Source organism: Narcine bancroftii, chromosome 9 (genome assembly GCF_036971445.1).
Source record: "Narcine bancroftii isolate sNarBan1 chromosome 9, sNarBan1.hap1, whole genome shotgun sequence".
In the NCBI taxonomy this organism is placed as follows: domain Eukaryota; kingdom Metazoa; phylum Chordata; class Chondrichthyes; order Torpediniformes; family Narcinidae; genus Narcine; species Narcine bancroftii.
Genome location: NC_091477.1, coordinates 81,871,234 through 81,887,642, shown reverse-complemented (window position 1 = coordinate 81,887,642; position 16,409 = coordinate 81,871,234). Strand labels below are relative to the sequence as shown.

The window sequence follows — 16,409 nt, the reverse complement described above, 5'->3', positions numbered from 1 at the left end:
ATAAAAGCAAAATTATGCCACTTACTGGAGGGAATTATAATCAAATTCAGAGAAATTCACAATTTAAGTGACCACTAAATGGTACAAAATATTTAGGGATAAAGGTAGATAGTAACTTACAGAATTTAAGAGAATTGGGGGAAGACCTTGGTAAATGGGTGACTCTCCCAATATCTCTTGATGGAAGGGTCAATTGTATAAAACTGAATGTATTACCAAGAGCCCAATATCTCTTCCAGACATTACCAATTCCATTAACTCAGAAGTTTTTTGAGACTTAAAACAAAAGTATCAGGAAGTTCCTCTGGAAGGGTAAGCCACCAAGAGTATCATGGTATTATGAGATGGGAGATTTGAAGCTTCTAGACTTCAAGAAATTATTATATATACACACACACGCACACATCTCTATATATATATATATATATATAATATATATATATATATATATATATATATGAGTATTATATATATATATATATATATGAGTTTTTCAAGCTTTGTTGGGACCAAGGTAAACTGCCTCAGGATCTTCGTGATGCCACCATCATCACCCTGTACAAAAACAAAGGCGAGAAATCAGACTGCTCAAACTACAGGGGAATCACGTTGCTCTCCATTGCAGGCAAAATCTTCGCTAGGATTCTACTAAATAGAATAATACCTAGTGTCGCTGAGAATATTCTCCCAGAATCACAGTGCGGCTTTCGCGCTAACAGAGGAACCACTGACATGGTCTTTGCCCTCAGACAGCTCCAAGAAAAGTGTAGAGAACAAAACAAAGGACTCTACATCACCTTTGTTGACCTCACCAAAGCCTTCGACACCGTGAGCAGGAAAGGGCTTTGGCAAATACTAGAGCGCATCGGATGTCCCCCAAAGTTCCTCAACATGATTATCCAACTGCACGAAAACCAACAAGGTCGGGTCAGATACAGCAATGAGCTCTCTGAACCCTTCTCCATTAACAATGGCGTGAAGCAAGGCTGTGTTCTCGCACCAACCCTCTTTTCAATCTTCTTCAGCATGATGCTGAACCAAGCCATGAAAGACCCCAACAATGAAGACGCTGTTTACATCCGGTACCGCACGGATGGCAGTCTCTTCAATCTGAGGCGCCTGCAAGCTCACACCAAGACACAAGAGAAACTTGTCCGTGAACTACTCTTTGCAGATGATGCCGCTTTAGTTGCCCATTCAGAGCCAGCTCTTCAGCGCTTGACGTCCTGCTTTGCGGAAACTGCCAAAATGTTTGGCCTGGAAGTCAGCCTGAAGAAAACTGAGGTCCTCCATCAGCCAGCTCCCCACCATGACTACCAGCCCCCCCACATCTCCATCGGGCACACAAAACTCAAAACGGTCAACCAGTTTACCTATCTCGGCTGCACCATTTCATCAGATGCAAGGATCGACAATGAGATAGACAACAGACTCGCCAAGGCAAATAGCGCCTTTGGAAGACTACACAAAAGAGTCTGGAAAAACAACCAACTGAAAAACCTCACAAAGATAAGCGTATACAGAGCCGTTGTCATACCCACACTCCTGTTCGGCTCCGAATCATGGGTCCTCTACCGGCACCACCTACGGCTCCTAGAACGCTTCCACCAGCGTTGTCTCCGCTCCATCCTCAACATCCATTGGAGCGCTCACACCCCTAACGTCGAGGTACTCGAGATGGCAGAGGTCGACAGCATCGAGTCCACGCTGCTGAAGATCCAGCTGCGCTGGATGGGTCACGTCTCCAGAATGGAGGACCATCGCCTTCCCAAGATCGTATTATATGGCGAGCTCTCCACTGGCCACCGTGACAGAGGTGCACCAAAGAAAAGGTACAAGGACTGCCTAAAGAAATCTCTTGGTGCCTGCCACATTGACCACCGCCAGTGGGCTGATAACGCCTCAAACCGTGCATCTTGGCGCCTCACAGTTTGGCGGGCAGCAGCCTCCTTTGAAGAAGACCGCAGAGCCCACCTCACTGACAAAAGGCAAAGGAGGAAAAACCCAACACCCAACCCCAACCAACCAATTTTCCCTTGCAACCGCTGCAATCGTGTCTGCCTGTCCCGCATCGGACTGGTCAGCCACAAACGAGCCTGCAGCTGACGTGGACTTTTTACCCCCTCCATAAATCTTCGTCCGCGAAGCCAAGCCAAAGAAGATATATTATATAGCTCTAACAAATCAGGACTAAAGGGGGCCCATCTCCTAAACACTTTTATCTTAAAATAAGTTACCCTTTAACAATGGACAATAAATTCTAGACCTGGTCCCAAAAAAGGACTGGGTGCATCAAGGATTGTTATGAGCAAGGGCAATTAATGTAATGTGATCAATTCAAAACCAAATACGGCATAACTAATAATACTATCTTCTACTATTTTCAATTAAGATTTTACTTCAGGGACAAATTGGGCCCAATGATGACAGTGCAGTTCAGAAGAGGATGACAAATAAATTCATTTCAAAAATGCTTTTCTTACTTCAAATGGATATCCAGAAACAGGGGTTACATAAATCTAGACAAAGGTATACCAACTGATGAAAAAAGTTGGTCTGACTTTTGTTGGGACAGGATAACCAATACAATTAACGTAAGGTATAGATTGGCACAATACAATAACACCTCAAAAATTACACAAATTAAAATCAGATCAGATCAATGTTTTAGATGCAGCAAAGAAACTAACTTTACTTTGCATTCAACCTGGTCATGTTCTAAGGTGAGGTCTTTCTGGAACAAATCATTAAGATTCAATTTATACAGATACCGAAATTGTTTATATTGGGAAATATAGCATATGCAAGACCTAAAATGAGGCTGCCGAAACACCAATTAGAATTTGTAAAGATCACATTGGTGGTGGCCAGGAAGTGTATAGCGGTTACCTGGAAATATGATTCGCATCTAGATATGACTTATTGGAAAGCGGAAATATATGTTTGTATTCCCCTGAAGAAAATTACTTATAACTGTAGGAAAAAAAATTTTCTTCTAAAAATTTGGAGACCATACCTTCAACAGGTAGGCAGATTCTTAACAATGCCACCCCCTGCCCTCAGCCCCCTGCATCTGGGAACCATTTGGGATTCTAGATATTTGTCCATTGACAGGAGACTGAAGACGAATCGAATGAAACACTTTTTCTTTCTTTTTTCTCTTCAATTCTATGGACTATTTTTTTCCTTTTTTTCCCTAGGTGGATAGGAGGGGGAGGGTAGGGTTTGTTCTTTTTTTCTTTTACTCAAATATCAACATCAAATGATAAGATTTGTTTCTTTTATGTAATTGATTAATTTCATGTTGAATTGAAAATGTAAATAAAATAATCAAAAAAAGATATAATGTTTGATCTTAGTGTTATAGATATTTAGCAGAAAAATGAAGGTGAAGCCAAATATTAAATCAACTATGATACTGTTGAATGGCAGAACAAGTCTACTGAGCAATATAGCCTACTTCTGCTCCCATTTCTGATCCTTAGATATGACTGAACTCTCTGGACATGTTTGGGATCACAAGGTTTCAGCACAGATCCCATTTTATGTTGCTCAAACTGAACATAGTGGAGAAATGTGCACACAAAAATACAAGTGCAATCATATTAATGTGTTTAATTAAGATCCAAGTATCACTGCTTAGAAATACATTTGGATGGTGTTTGAATGCAAAACAGCAGTATGAATGTGAATATAATTACATTACAAATTTACAACTCCAAATTGCATCTTATGTCAGTTCATTTACAATCATGTGTTAGTCTGAGAAGGCGAAATGTTAAAATTGTTTAGTTATGTTTGCATAATCTTGACTAATGAAAACCAATTTGATACTAAGAGAAAATATTGGGGCTACAAAATGAAGGAGAATTCTTTTCATCTGGCTGTGGGTTCGAATGCAAACATCTACCATAAAAGTTGGTTAAAGGAAAGAACACAGTTTAAGAGGAAAGGAAGCTAAAGACAAACAACAATCTTTAAGGGGTTAGATAAAGAGGCATGTTGAGGATAGGCAAAATTACTTCTTGTATTGCAATTGCCAGGCAAGATTTTAAAAGAATCAAGCCAAGTGTTCTGGATGGGAAAAAAAAGAGCAAGTTCTATAAATAAAGTAATTCAAAGGCAGCTAGTAATTGAGATGATAATCCTGCTGACGGAAAGACAAGTTATATGGTGCTCAATGTCTTTTCCTCTGAACTTTGTTTTTTTTTAGAAAAATGACCTTGTATTCAAAACATTTGGAACCAAAACATTGCAAATAAAAAATAATGGAAGCTTTCACCAAGCTTCTTGCACTTCACAGCTCCTTAATATTTCCAAATATCTACTTTTGAACAAGTCCTATTCAATATAAATCTTTGCAGAAAAATACCAAGTAGTTTTCAACCTTTGGAAGTAGGACTTTACTTACAACTATTTGATTAAACTGTGTATCAAACACTCATTTTGTGACAGTTAATCCTCAATTAAATTAGAACAACGATTAGGATCTGAAAAATCTCAACAAATTGGATGAACTGGCAAATGTATTGGTTGTTAAAAATAAACAGAAATTACAAGTTTATTCTACAAAATGCACAGAATGTAGTTCATTTCATAAATTTACAATTTGAAAACCAAACAAAATAAACAGCGCCCAAATTCCACACATTTATAAAATGGTGGCGGTTCTGAAATTTCCTGGTGGATTTGTTAATGGGCTAATGCAATCCCAATTTTCTTTCCTTTTCCACATTTGAAATTTGGATGAAGTGAAGAGACGAATCACTGAATATCATCATCATCAAAGAGGTCTTCAAAATCTAAAGTTTAAACAATCCACAATTAATATCCTGAAAGTGTAGTTTTTCTTTAACTACCTTCTTTTATTACTTGCACATACTCACAATTCATCTGTTGAAAATGAGAAAGGGTCATTTCCTTACAATATTTCCTCACATAAAATTACCATACCTTCACTCTACACAAGAAATAATTTTGATGATTTTTTTTGTTCAATCACAACTTCCTGTCTTAAATAACAGGACCAGCAGAGTTTATGCTCTAAAGAAAATAGAGTGCATGCCAATCTGGAGCAAGATTTGAATTCACGATTCCAAGACACATCTCTGGTTATTCCACTTTATTTGGTTAATCAAGGAGGCAGATCAAACCTCTCTCAATCCAGGCACCAATTCTCAAAAAGTTGCACTGCAGAGTAATAAAAAATAAACCATTCTTCCTTCAGTGCTGACCGTGGCATATTGCATATCTCCATTACAAGTCACCCTTTTAAGGTTGATCAAAATTGCTCAATACTATACATTGAGTCATTTAGTCCTACAATATTTCAAGATCTCTTCACTGAACCAAATTTGGGCACTTACACATACTCTAGTTTTCACTGATCCACTTAACAAAATGTCTCCAGTTGCCCAAGTCTTGACCCTCTAGAATTCATCTTCAATTTTCACTCTTCTAAGGCTTGCCTTAAATCCTCACTTTAACCAAGCTTTTGATTACATGTGTGTACAATAATATTCTATAAAGCATCTTGAACCACTATACTCAATGCTGATTGAATGGTTATGATGAAAATTCAGCATTCTAACAAACTAGATAAGCTAATTACATCACAAAAGATGGATGTTGGTAGGAGGTCAGGAAATTGTACTAAGGCATTTGGCTCTTTCTCCATCTTAAGCTTATGATAGGCATCAAGAGATGACTTCCTGCCTCACTACAAACTTCCTAATGATGGAATAATGAGTAGACAAACTTGAATTGTGCAAGTTTTTCTAATGTTACTGCCCTAGTAAGTCATTTGCCTACAAAACGCCTTTTACATAAACTGTTAAAATTAATTCACTACCCCCACTGATACTAAACTACAAGTCTGGATTAAAATCCCTAAAGATATTAATATTAATACTAAATAGTTTTACCACAGTCCCACAAGTGGATTGGAGGTTGAGAAATGAAAAGGCCAATCTATGAACAAGTTTATCCATTTTCATTGCCTTTAACTACAGAATTTAACAATTATTCTAAAAGTCAGAAAACAAGAGGCTATAAATTTTACTTCAACATTGAGAAACATTCAGGAAGGACACCAGTATATACATGAGCACAATTGGATTAAAGCCAGAAACATAATTTGAATCACTGAATGTAGGGTAAACCAATGGATAAAATGCAATGTAAGCCTAGAGTGTAAAGCTAATGTACACCTTGTTCGCTAAATAAGGCTCAAGAGCACTACTGGGTAACAAAAACAAAAAAAATCAAGTCAAGATGGTCTCTTCTGAGCCCAAAAGAATAGGATGAATCTACACCCACAATTAGACACCCCATAACCTGAAGGATGGCAATGCACAAAAGTTTTACTTTGTCACAGGACAGGAAGAATGTTCCTCACAATAGAAATTTCTACCTTCAAACCATAAAAAGCCCTTCACTGAAAACTACTTCATGGATTCCATGACATTAATCAAAATGAATCCATGTTCTTAAAATCTCATGCAAATAAAATGCCAAACATGTTACATCTACTAAAGTAATAAAACTGAAAAATGCAAAATAATCATTTAAACATTTACAAACAATTAATATCAGCATAGTGGAACGTATTGATTAGGATTGAACCAATTCAAGTAAAGCTAAATTTTGGGAGAAATCCTATGGAAAGGGTTTGTTACTGCCACGTTACAGTTGTCCCATCTGCAAGCAACTATATGAAGTTGGATCACTACACCTCCTCCTGGAACAATAAACCAATTGTAATGAGCTTAAAATAGATTTATAACCACAGGACCCATGCTATCCCAAAAGGTATTTTACATTAACAAGTTTAGGGCAAGTTGTCAATTTTAATGTGACCCTCTAACTTTCTCAGTAAATCCGACAATACATTATAGGGTTTTAGTAAAGGGATCTATCACATAGGACACAAGTAAACTTCCATTGAGCAAATTTACTCAAAGTGCTTGATTTAGATAAAATTATAAATTATTTGAAACTCTATAAACATGTAATTATTTCAATTTATATCTATTTTCCCACTTTTAGTTAATGACAGGATTAAAAGTGGATTCAAAATAAAAAGAGTACATTTTTTAATTTCAAATCAAAATAACATTTCAGAGTAAATGGTTAATTCTGTGATAATTATTGCTCCTTTCTATAACTAATTGGAGTGGAAAGAAAACCACAAAAATGGCTCAAGTGGAATATCCACCTCTGCTAACCACATGGTAACTTTGCTCTAATCACATAATGGTTTGGAAAGTACAACATTAGTACCCAAAATATTCATTCAACAGGTCCATTGCCAAATTAAAAATTTTGAAGTGCTACATGCAAGAACCGTCCACAGTCCTCCAAGCACTGGTGAGACCTGTAGTACTGTGTGCAGTTCTGGTCTCCTTCCTTGAGAAAATAAATATTTGCCTTGGAGGGAGTACAAGAGAAGGTTCACCAGATTGATTTCAGACATGAGAGTTTAGCCTAAAAGGAGAGATCAAGTTGTCTGGGACTAATCTTGCTAAAGTTTTCAAAAATGAGTAGGGATCCTACAGAAACAAATAAAATCATGAAAATAATAAATACAATAGAAGCAGTAAAGCTGTTTCCACTGGTACGTGAGACTAGAACTAGGGGACAAAGCTTCAAGATTCAGGGAAATGGATTCAAGACAAAAATGAATTGTTATTTACAGGTTAGGAGCTTCCTGATTTTAATTTTGAAGCTCACTGAAGTCCTGGAACCTAATATGATAAAGATGATTCATAAATTTTCCAAACTAATTATAAAGGGGTGGTATCTGGCCTTTATGAATTTCAGTACAACTCCGATGATCCGAAGTGGTCAGGACCGGGCCCATTTCAGATAAATATTTTTTTGGAGAACTGCCCATTTAAAAAAAAACTGCCCAGTAGCAACAGCAAATCATTTGTAACAGTGTTCGAACAACAACAAACAAGGTAAGGCTTTTTAAGCATTAAAATAATGTTTAATTCTCAAAAAACAAATGCTGTCCACTGCCAATAACCAACACCTCCCAACTGAGGCCCCACTTGTGCTGGAAGCTCGAGGGTCTTGCTCCTGCCTGGGAGTCCAAGGTCCGCGCTGCTGCCGCTAGGAGCCTGAGGTCCCTGGTCAGTTCGGCTCCGAAAAAATTTTGAATACATTAGGATTTTGGATATCCTCATTTATCCAAATATTTTTTACATTTCGGATAACTGAGGATTTTGGAGAGTCCGATTTAGGATAATCAGAGTTGTACTTCTAAATTCTAGGGATAGTTCTCCAGACAGAATTTAATAAATTATGGGAACAGGAGTTTCAACAGCTATTTTCTGAAATGTTATGGAATTCTATTTTAAAGCATTAATTCATCCTCTCTTTGTGCTAGACCCTCATTAAGGTTGTACACCAAGCCCACTATTCCAAAGTTCAATTGGCAAAAGATTATTCTAATCTCTCTTCTAAATATGCCATATGTACAAGTGAAGAAGGTACACTGTATTACATGTTCTAATTATGTCCTCTTTACAATTTTTGGGAAGGGGTATTTCATACCTTGCCTTTAGTTCTTAATTTGACTCCAAATATTTTTCTCGCTCTCTGGAATAAGTTTGATATTGAATACATCACAATCCTATGTAGTTGCCCTTGCTTCCATTATTACTAGAAAGGCCATTTCAAGGAGATGGAAAGATGCTGTCCTTCCCACAATAATCAGTGGTTGTCCAATATGATGGCGTATCTGACTTTGGAAAAATTAGAAGTTTAACTAATGAAATGAATCTTAACTTTGTTTCTTTATGGGGGTCTTTTCTCAATTATTTTCAAAATTTGTAAGAATTTTCTGGTTTATGATCCAATTGGTTACTTTATTTTTTATATCAGTAATGGTCTGACTGTGTTAAGCCAATAATCTCTGTAAGGTGAGGTTAGATAAGTAGAATAGTTTAATAATTTTTTCCCCCCACTTTTTAAATGTAACATAGTTTACTATGCCATCTGTATTATTTTTTAAGATTTGTTAATATTCCATTTTATTCTCATGTACCTATGCAACATTTATATGATGAAACTAATAAAAATATTGAAAGAGAAGACAAAAAAAAGGAACTGTTTCTTCTAAAGTAGTGAATCTGTAGAATTCTCTATCTAAGGAAATAGTGGAAGCTCCCTCATTAAACACAGTTCAAACACAGATACTTTTTTTAAAAAAATATACACTGTAAGGGAATTGAGGGTTATGGGGAAATTGCAAATGGAAGTGAATCCATGGCCTGATCATATGGAATGGCAGATCAGGCTTGATGGGCCAAATAACCTACTCCTATTTCTTACATTCTTATGTATTAAGCAATATTGCAGAGATGGGCAGAATTAGGAAAAAGAACTTCCTCTGGAAGACAATTTTTGAATGCTAATTGTCGATGTTAACATATTAAAAGTAACGTTAAAACAGGGTAGACTATTAGAAGATTATTATCTATAGTTAAAAATACAGAGGCAGCAAACAGCTAGTACAAGTAAACAATAAAAATTGAATGAAGTTGCACCCTCACCACTAGTGTCATTTCACACATCTTTGCCTCTACTCTTTCACTCCCTCTGTTCCTTCTCCTTCTCCACAACATAAGCAACTTTTCTGGTTCTGCTGAAAGATCATCAACATTCCATGGCCTGACCTGCTGAATATTTCTAACACTTTGTTTCTGATCTCCAGCTCTTGATACATCATTTTATTAGATTGAAATTTGCCACAAAACGGGAGCTAAAAAGTTAAGTCCCAACAACATCTCACATTTGGCTTTCTGGCTATCTGGTTGTCTGAAAATTTTTTCTTTGGCTTGGCTTTGCGGACGAAGATTTATGGAGGGGGTAAATGTCCACGTCAGCTGCAGGCTCGTTTGTGGCTGACAAGTCCGATGCGGGACAGGCAGACACGGTTGCAGCGGTTGCAGGGGAAAATTGGTTGGTTGGGGTTGGGTGTTGGGTTTTTCCTCCTTTGCCTTTTGTCAGTGAGGTGGGCTCTGCGGTCTTCTTCAAAGGAGGTTGCTGCCCGCCAAACTGTGAGGCGCCAAGATGCACGGTTTGAGGCGTTATCAGCCCACTGGCGGTGGTCAATGTGGCAGGCACCAAGAGATTTCTTTAGGCAGTCCTTGTACCTTTTCTTTGGTGCACCTCTGTCACGGTGGCCAGTGGAGAGCTCGGCATATTACACGATCTTGGGAAGGCGATGGTCCTCCATTCTGGAGACGTGACCCACCCAGCGCAGCTGGATCTTCAGCAGCGTGGACTCGATGCTGTCGACCTCTGCCATCTCGAGTACTAACAATAACTAATAATAACAAGTTAACCTGACAAATTCAATAACAATGTATTCATTTCGAAACTACCATTGGAAGCCAATATGGGCAAATTTTCATCCTCCTCTGCTACCCTTTCCTGCAGGGTCCCACAAAGGTCTATTCTGGGCCCCCATTCTCTTCTCCTTATACATGCTGCCTCGGCCATATCATCCAAAAGCACGGCATCCCCCTTCCACTGCTATGCTGATGATACTCAGCTCTATTGCCCACTGAAGCCCAAAGAAAACCAGCCTCAATGACTGTGGAGGATAAAGTGCTGGATGGCTCAAAACATCCTCCACCTAAACGAAACCAAATCTGAGATCATCCTATCTGGCCACCCAACTCCACCAAAATTATCTCCAATGGTAACTTATCCACCCTCATTAAACCACATGTCAAATCCCTTGGTGTGATATTTGATTCCACCTTCAAGTTTGACAAAAATCAATGCAGCAGTAAAAGCCTTTTCCAGTTCCACACTATTGCCAAAATCAAATTATTCCCATCACTGATAGATCTCAAAAAAGTTATCCGTGCCCTCATTTTCTCCTGTTTAGAAAACTAACTTTCTATATACAGGAATTAGTCAGTGGTCATTATCCCATCTGCAACTGCTGCAGCCAGGCTCCTGACAAGAGCCAAGAAAAGGGACCACATCGTCACTATTCTGGCCTCCCTCCACTGGCTGCCAGCACAGCTCAGGCTAATTTTAAAGTTCTCCAGTTTGTTTACAAAGCCATCAATGGACTAGCCCCTTCCTACGTAACTGATCTCCTACTTCAATACCCATCAGATCTGCCAAATTTAGGGTGTTTAGTTGTTCCGTGCTCAAATCGCAAACTCAGGGGAGATCACGCCTTCTCTATTGCACTCCCCCCAAAGTGTGGAACAACATTCCTCCCTCCTCAAATCAGCCATCCTCTAACTCTTAAATCCAAGTTGAAGTTGTTTTTTTTTAATTCACAAGCATTTTGAGGTGACTGTTACCATGTTGTATGAACAATTCTGAACCTCAGGTACTCAATTTACACTGCACTTTAAATAGCTGCTCAAGTTGAGATGTAATTTAAGATCTGTACAGCACTTTGGTCAACTTGAGTGTTTTAAAATGTGCTATATAAATAAACTACATTAGACTTTTGCAAATTTACATAAATCTTTGATTACAAAAGCAACACATACACCATTCACTTAGCAATTCAACTACCAGCATCTCCCCTTTAGCTTTGAACAATACTAATAGCAAGGGTACTAATAGCAAGTGAACACCCCAAGTCATGGATATATCGAGAAACTGTCTCACTGGGCATTTTCTCAAAAGAAACATTTTCTTTTTCTCTCAAAAGGGTTATCTGGAGTAAATCAAGATGAAAAACAAATTCCAGTGACCAGTCAGAAATGCAAAAGACATGAGCATTCAAATTTTGTAAACATTAGTAAATTAAAGTGTTGCAAATTGGTCATTTCTTTAATTTAGTCCAAAATAGATTAGCATTCCTTTAACCAAGGCAATGTTGACTAGCTGGGAAATTTTGATAGCGAGAATGGTTTGACTCAAATAGTGTGGGACATTTTCTCATATCTCGTTTGAAATTTGCCTCAGTGGCAGCACATAGATGGATAAAATGGAAAGAAAAATGGACAAAGATATAAAATCATGATTAAAGTAGAATTCAACCAGCCACAATAAGTTCCCAATACGCAAAAGGACTGGATATACAATTGTGCAAACATATTGAAGAATTGCTCACCATTAAAGAAATCTGCATGAACTGCTTTTTCATTAGCGGCAAGGTCCATCAGAAGTCCTGAACTTCCTCCTGCCTGAAAAGTAACAAAATCTAGATGTAAATGGGTGACATTATTAACTTTGACCCAATTTCTCAATTGAACTAAATAATTCCAGAAAAATAGATATGGTTTGCATTCCAGCTGAAAGTACACAGAGTGGGTGAGGATTGAATTAGTTAGCTTATTAAGTACTTGTGAACAAACTGTCAACACTCAACTGTAGCGATCTCAAATTAAGAATGTCCATTTCAACAACTCATTGGGCTGGTACCTGTGAATTTGAATTCTAATAACATTGGTGTAAGTTTCTTTTAACGGAAAAATAATAAAAAGGTGAACATACAATAACAATGAACAAAATATAAAAGTGAAAAATATATAACAATGGCAAGCTGAGAGCATATAGGGAGCCTTGATTCGGAAGAGAGAGGTACATAACAGGTATACGCAACATGGAGCAAATGAAAATGCAGACAAACCTTAAGAAAGAAATCAGGAAGACTAAAAGAAAGCATGAGGTTGCTTTGGCAAACAACATGAAGGAAAATCCTTAGGGTTTCTACAGGTATATTAAAAGGAAAAGGATAGTAAGGGACAAAACTGGTCCCCTTGAAGATCAGAGAGTCAGCTTTGAATGGAGCAAAAAAAGATGGGAACGATCTTAAGTGTTCCCCCCCTCCACCCCCACATCAGTATTCACAGAGTTGTGGGAAGTAAGGAAAGAAAGCAGTGAGGTCATGGAATCCATACAGATTAAAGAGGAGGAAGTACTTGCTGTCTTAAAGCAAATAAGGGTGGACAAATCCCCAGAGCCTGACAAGATATTCCCTCAGGCCTTGAGGGAAGCTAGTGTAGAAATTGCAGGGGCTCTGGCAAAAATATTTAAAATGTCTTTAGCCATGGGTGTGGTGCCAGAGGATTGGAGAGTAGCTCACATGTTTCTGTTGTTTAAAGAGGCTCCAAAAGTAACCCTGGAAATTATAAGCCAGTGAACATGATGTCAGAGTAGTTAAATTACTGGAAAGTGTTTCAAGAGATTGAATATACAATTTTTTGGATAGCCATAGACTGATTAGGGATAGTCAACATGACTTTGTACGTGGTAGGTCTTAAAAGTTTTTCTAGGTTACCAGGAAAGTTGACAAAGGAAAGGCTGTAGATGTTGTCTACATGGACTTTACTAAGGCCTCTGACAAAGTCCCGCATGGGAGGTTAGTCAGGAAGGTTCAGACTCTAGGTATTCATGGTGAAGTAATGAACTGGATTTGACAATGGCAGAGAGAATAATTGCTTATCTGACAAACCAAGAAAGGACATTGAGGAGTGTGATAGAACAGAGGAATCTGGGAATATAGATACACAATTCCCTGAAAGTGGTGTCACAGTAGATAGAGTAATAAAGAGTTTTTGGCATATTGGCCTTCATAAATCAAAGTACTGAGTACAGGAGTTGGGATGTTATGTTAAAGTTGTACAAGACATTGGTGAGGCCAAATTTACAGTTTTGGTCACCTAACTACAGGAAACATATCAATAAGATAGAAAGAGTGCAGAGAGTAGGATGTTGCCCAGACTTCAGGAACTGAGTTACATGAGTTAAACAGTTTATTCCCTGGAGCACAGAAGAATGAGGAGAGATTTGATAGTTATTTAAAATTGTGAGAGCATAGATAGAATAAATGCAAATAGGTTTTTTTCCTCCCACTAAGGGGAGGTGAGGTACAAACCAGAGGACCTCGGTTAAGGGTGAACAGGGGAAAGTTTAGGGGGAACTTCTTCAAACAGAGTGGTGGGGGGTGTGGAACAAACTGAAGTGAACAGGTAAGAGGAAATTGGGCAAGTATGTGGATGGGAGAGATATGGAGGACATAGTCTAGAAGGGTCCTGTTTCTGTGCTGTAATGTTCTATGGAAAGAAAAATGTTCCCTTCCCCGACCTCTGTGAATAGTTCTGGAGCTCTTCTTCGCAGAATCTAGCCCTGGTAATGTAAATAGACGCATCTTCTTACCACCATACCCAATTCCTGCACTCGGCCTTGTTCTGGGATGAAGCTACATCGAGATTTCCGAAACACCCCCCCCTCCTCCACCTCCACAACTCCTCCTCGACTCCCCTTTTCTCTGAGTCCTGCTCAGACCCGCCAAGCCGGCCCGGATCTCCCCCCAGAACAGGATCGGGCCCGGGAACCCGCTTCTCCCCGAGCCTGCGCGCTCCCCCCGACCTCGTCCAGGTCCACGTACGGCCCCGCGCCCTCGGGGAACATCTCATCCACCGCCGGCTTCATCCCGTTCCACGCCGCCGCCAGCTCCCGAGCCCGACGGAACTTTCGGTCCCGCTCTGATTATGTGTCGTCCCTTGTCCCCCGGAATCTCGTCCCCCGGAAACCCGTCCCCCCGGAAACCCGTCCCCCCGGAAACCCGTCCCCCCGGAAACTCGCACCGCGGAGAAAAGGGCCTAGCAAAGACGTCGGCGAGAGCCAGCAAATCCCCTCCGCCGGGGAAGCCGAATCTGTGGGGGCTCTTTTATTGGGAAGGACACGTCACATCTGCAATTAAATTAAAGGATCATTTATTTTGCAGATAAGATTGGCAGTAGAGGTGAAGGAAGGCGCGAGTCATATGGATTGTCCTGTCGTTAATGGGTATCTGAGAGTTGTTACAAAGAAATAATTTTAGAGTGAAATAGATAACAAAACCTTCAAGATGCGTTCAGGCTTGTTGCCCCTCAATATCACATCTTAAAACTTACTAAGTACTAAAACCTCATCATCCCCATTTCTGGCCAGAGCCACCGTGTTTCTACGGACATCAAAAGGGTTGAGACCAGGACCAATGATGTCACATGTTATATGTTAAAAGATTTAAACCTGAACACGTGGGGCAGTTTCTCAAAAATTTCCAGCAACCTCAGTGCATGAACATGCAATCTTTATTCCACAGTGGAACCTGAAGTAAAACCTCAATGCTGGAGAAACTCCGCTGGTCAAAGATAAAGATACAGAACTAACACTTCGGGCTTGAGCCTAGGGCCCCTACTGAGGACCGGACACTCAGTCCTCCATTCTGCGCCCCACTTCCATGCTCATGTCTGTCCATGGCCTCATACTATTCCACCAAGACCACCTGTAAATTGGAGGGACAACATTTTACTTTCCATCTGGGCACTCTCCAACCAGATGGCATTAACATTGACTTCTCAGGTTTCTGCTCGCCTCCTCTCTGTTCCAGTGGTGCAGGGCTAATTTTTTAGGTGCAGGAGCTCACCAAAAATGGCAACAAGGAGGGGCCTGGAGCAGCCCCCTGAGGTGCCAGAGTGGAGCTCCTGCAGCACTGCACCCCTGATCCATTCTCCCTTCCCTTTCCCATTGTTTTCTTTCTTCCAGGTCTCCACCCCATTCCCTCACCATTCCTCCTCCCCTGCTTGCTGGTGTGCACTCCCTCCTTTACCCATTTATATCCTGCCTGTGGAACTGTGCTCCTCCCCCCACCACCCACCATTCTGTTTGTCACCTGCCTATTTTTTTTCATACCTTGATAAAGGGCTCAAGTCAGAAACATTGGTTATGTACCTTTATCTTTACAATATAAAGTACGCTTTTGACCAGCTGAGTTTCTCCAGAATTATGAATTTACATTAACCTCAGTATTTGCAGACTTTCATCTTTTACTCCTGTATGTTCCTTCTAATATCATGAGCTTTTATTTTCTACAATAACCATTGAAGTGGCAACTTAATGAATTCTTTCTGGAAATCAAAATACAGCATATCTACCATTTCTTTATCTACAGCATATATTCATTCCATTCAGTGAACTGTCTACTGACATTTCAGGTTAGTTAATCTATCAGAATAGACCCTTCAGCCCAATTTACGCATGCTGTAAAAATGTCCCTGTAGCTTAGAGATTCCCAAAGTAGGTGCTGCCTCCCCCCTGTGGGCAATGGAAAAATCCAAAGGGGCAATGAGGGAAAAGGGGGCGTTCCAAAATTTCAGTCTTTTCATTATTCAGTTTGCTGCAAAGTTTCATGAAGAAGCCAGTACAGTAATTTTCTGGCCAGAGTCAGGGTGGCAGCAAAACAAACGAGCTGGTCTCAGTAGCCACATGTTGCACTGGCATCACTACAACCTCCCTCCCCCCCACACACCTCAGCACAACAGCCACTCCACTCTCAGCGCCACCACTAACCCACTCTCAGCACCGTCACCAACCCCCACCCCGCTCAGTGCCATAACAATTCAAAGAAGAAGCCAGATCAATATTAGATTTTG

At 39.7% G+C, this 16,409-nt stretch overlaps 1 protein-coding gene across 1 annotated transcript; it reads right to left on the bottom strand.

The window, feature by feature from the left end:
* Positions 1-3,600: 3,600 nt before the first annotated feature.
* Positions 3,601-14,530, bottom strand: cops9 (COP9 signalosome subunit 9). The gene is made up of 3 exons (XM_069896631.1): positions 14,362-14,530; positions 12,101-12,173; positions 3,601-4,802 (listed from the first exon to the last, which is right to left on the bottom strand). Exons 1-3 carry the CDS (start codon positions 14,422-14,424, stop codon positions 4,765-4,767), a joined length of 174 nt encoding a protein of 57 aa, XP_069752732.1. The 5' UTR covers positions 14,425-14,530; the 3' UTR covers positions 3,601-4,764.
* Positions 14,531-16,409: the final 1,879 nt, after the last annotated feature.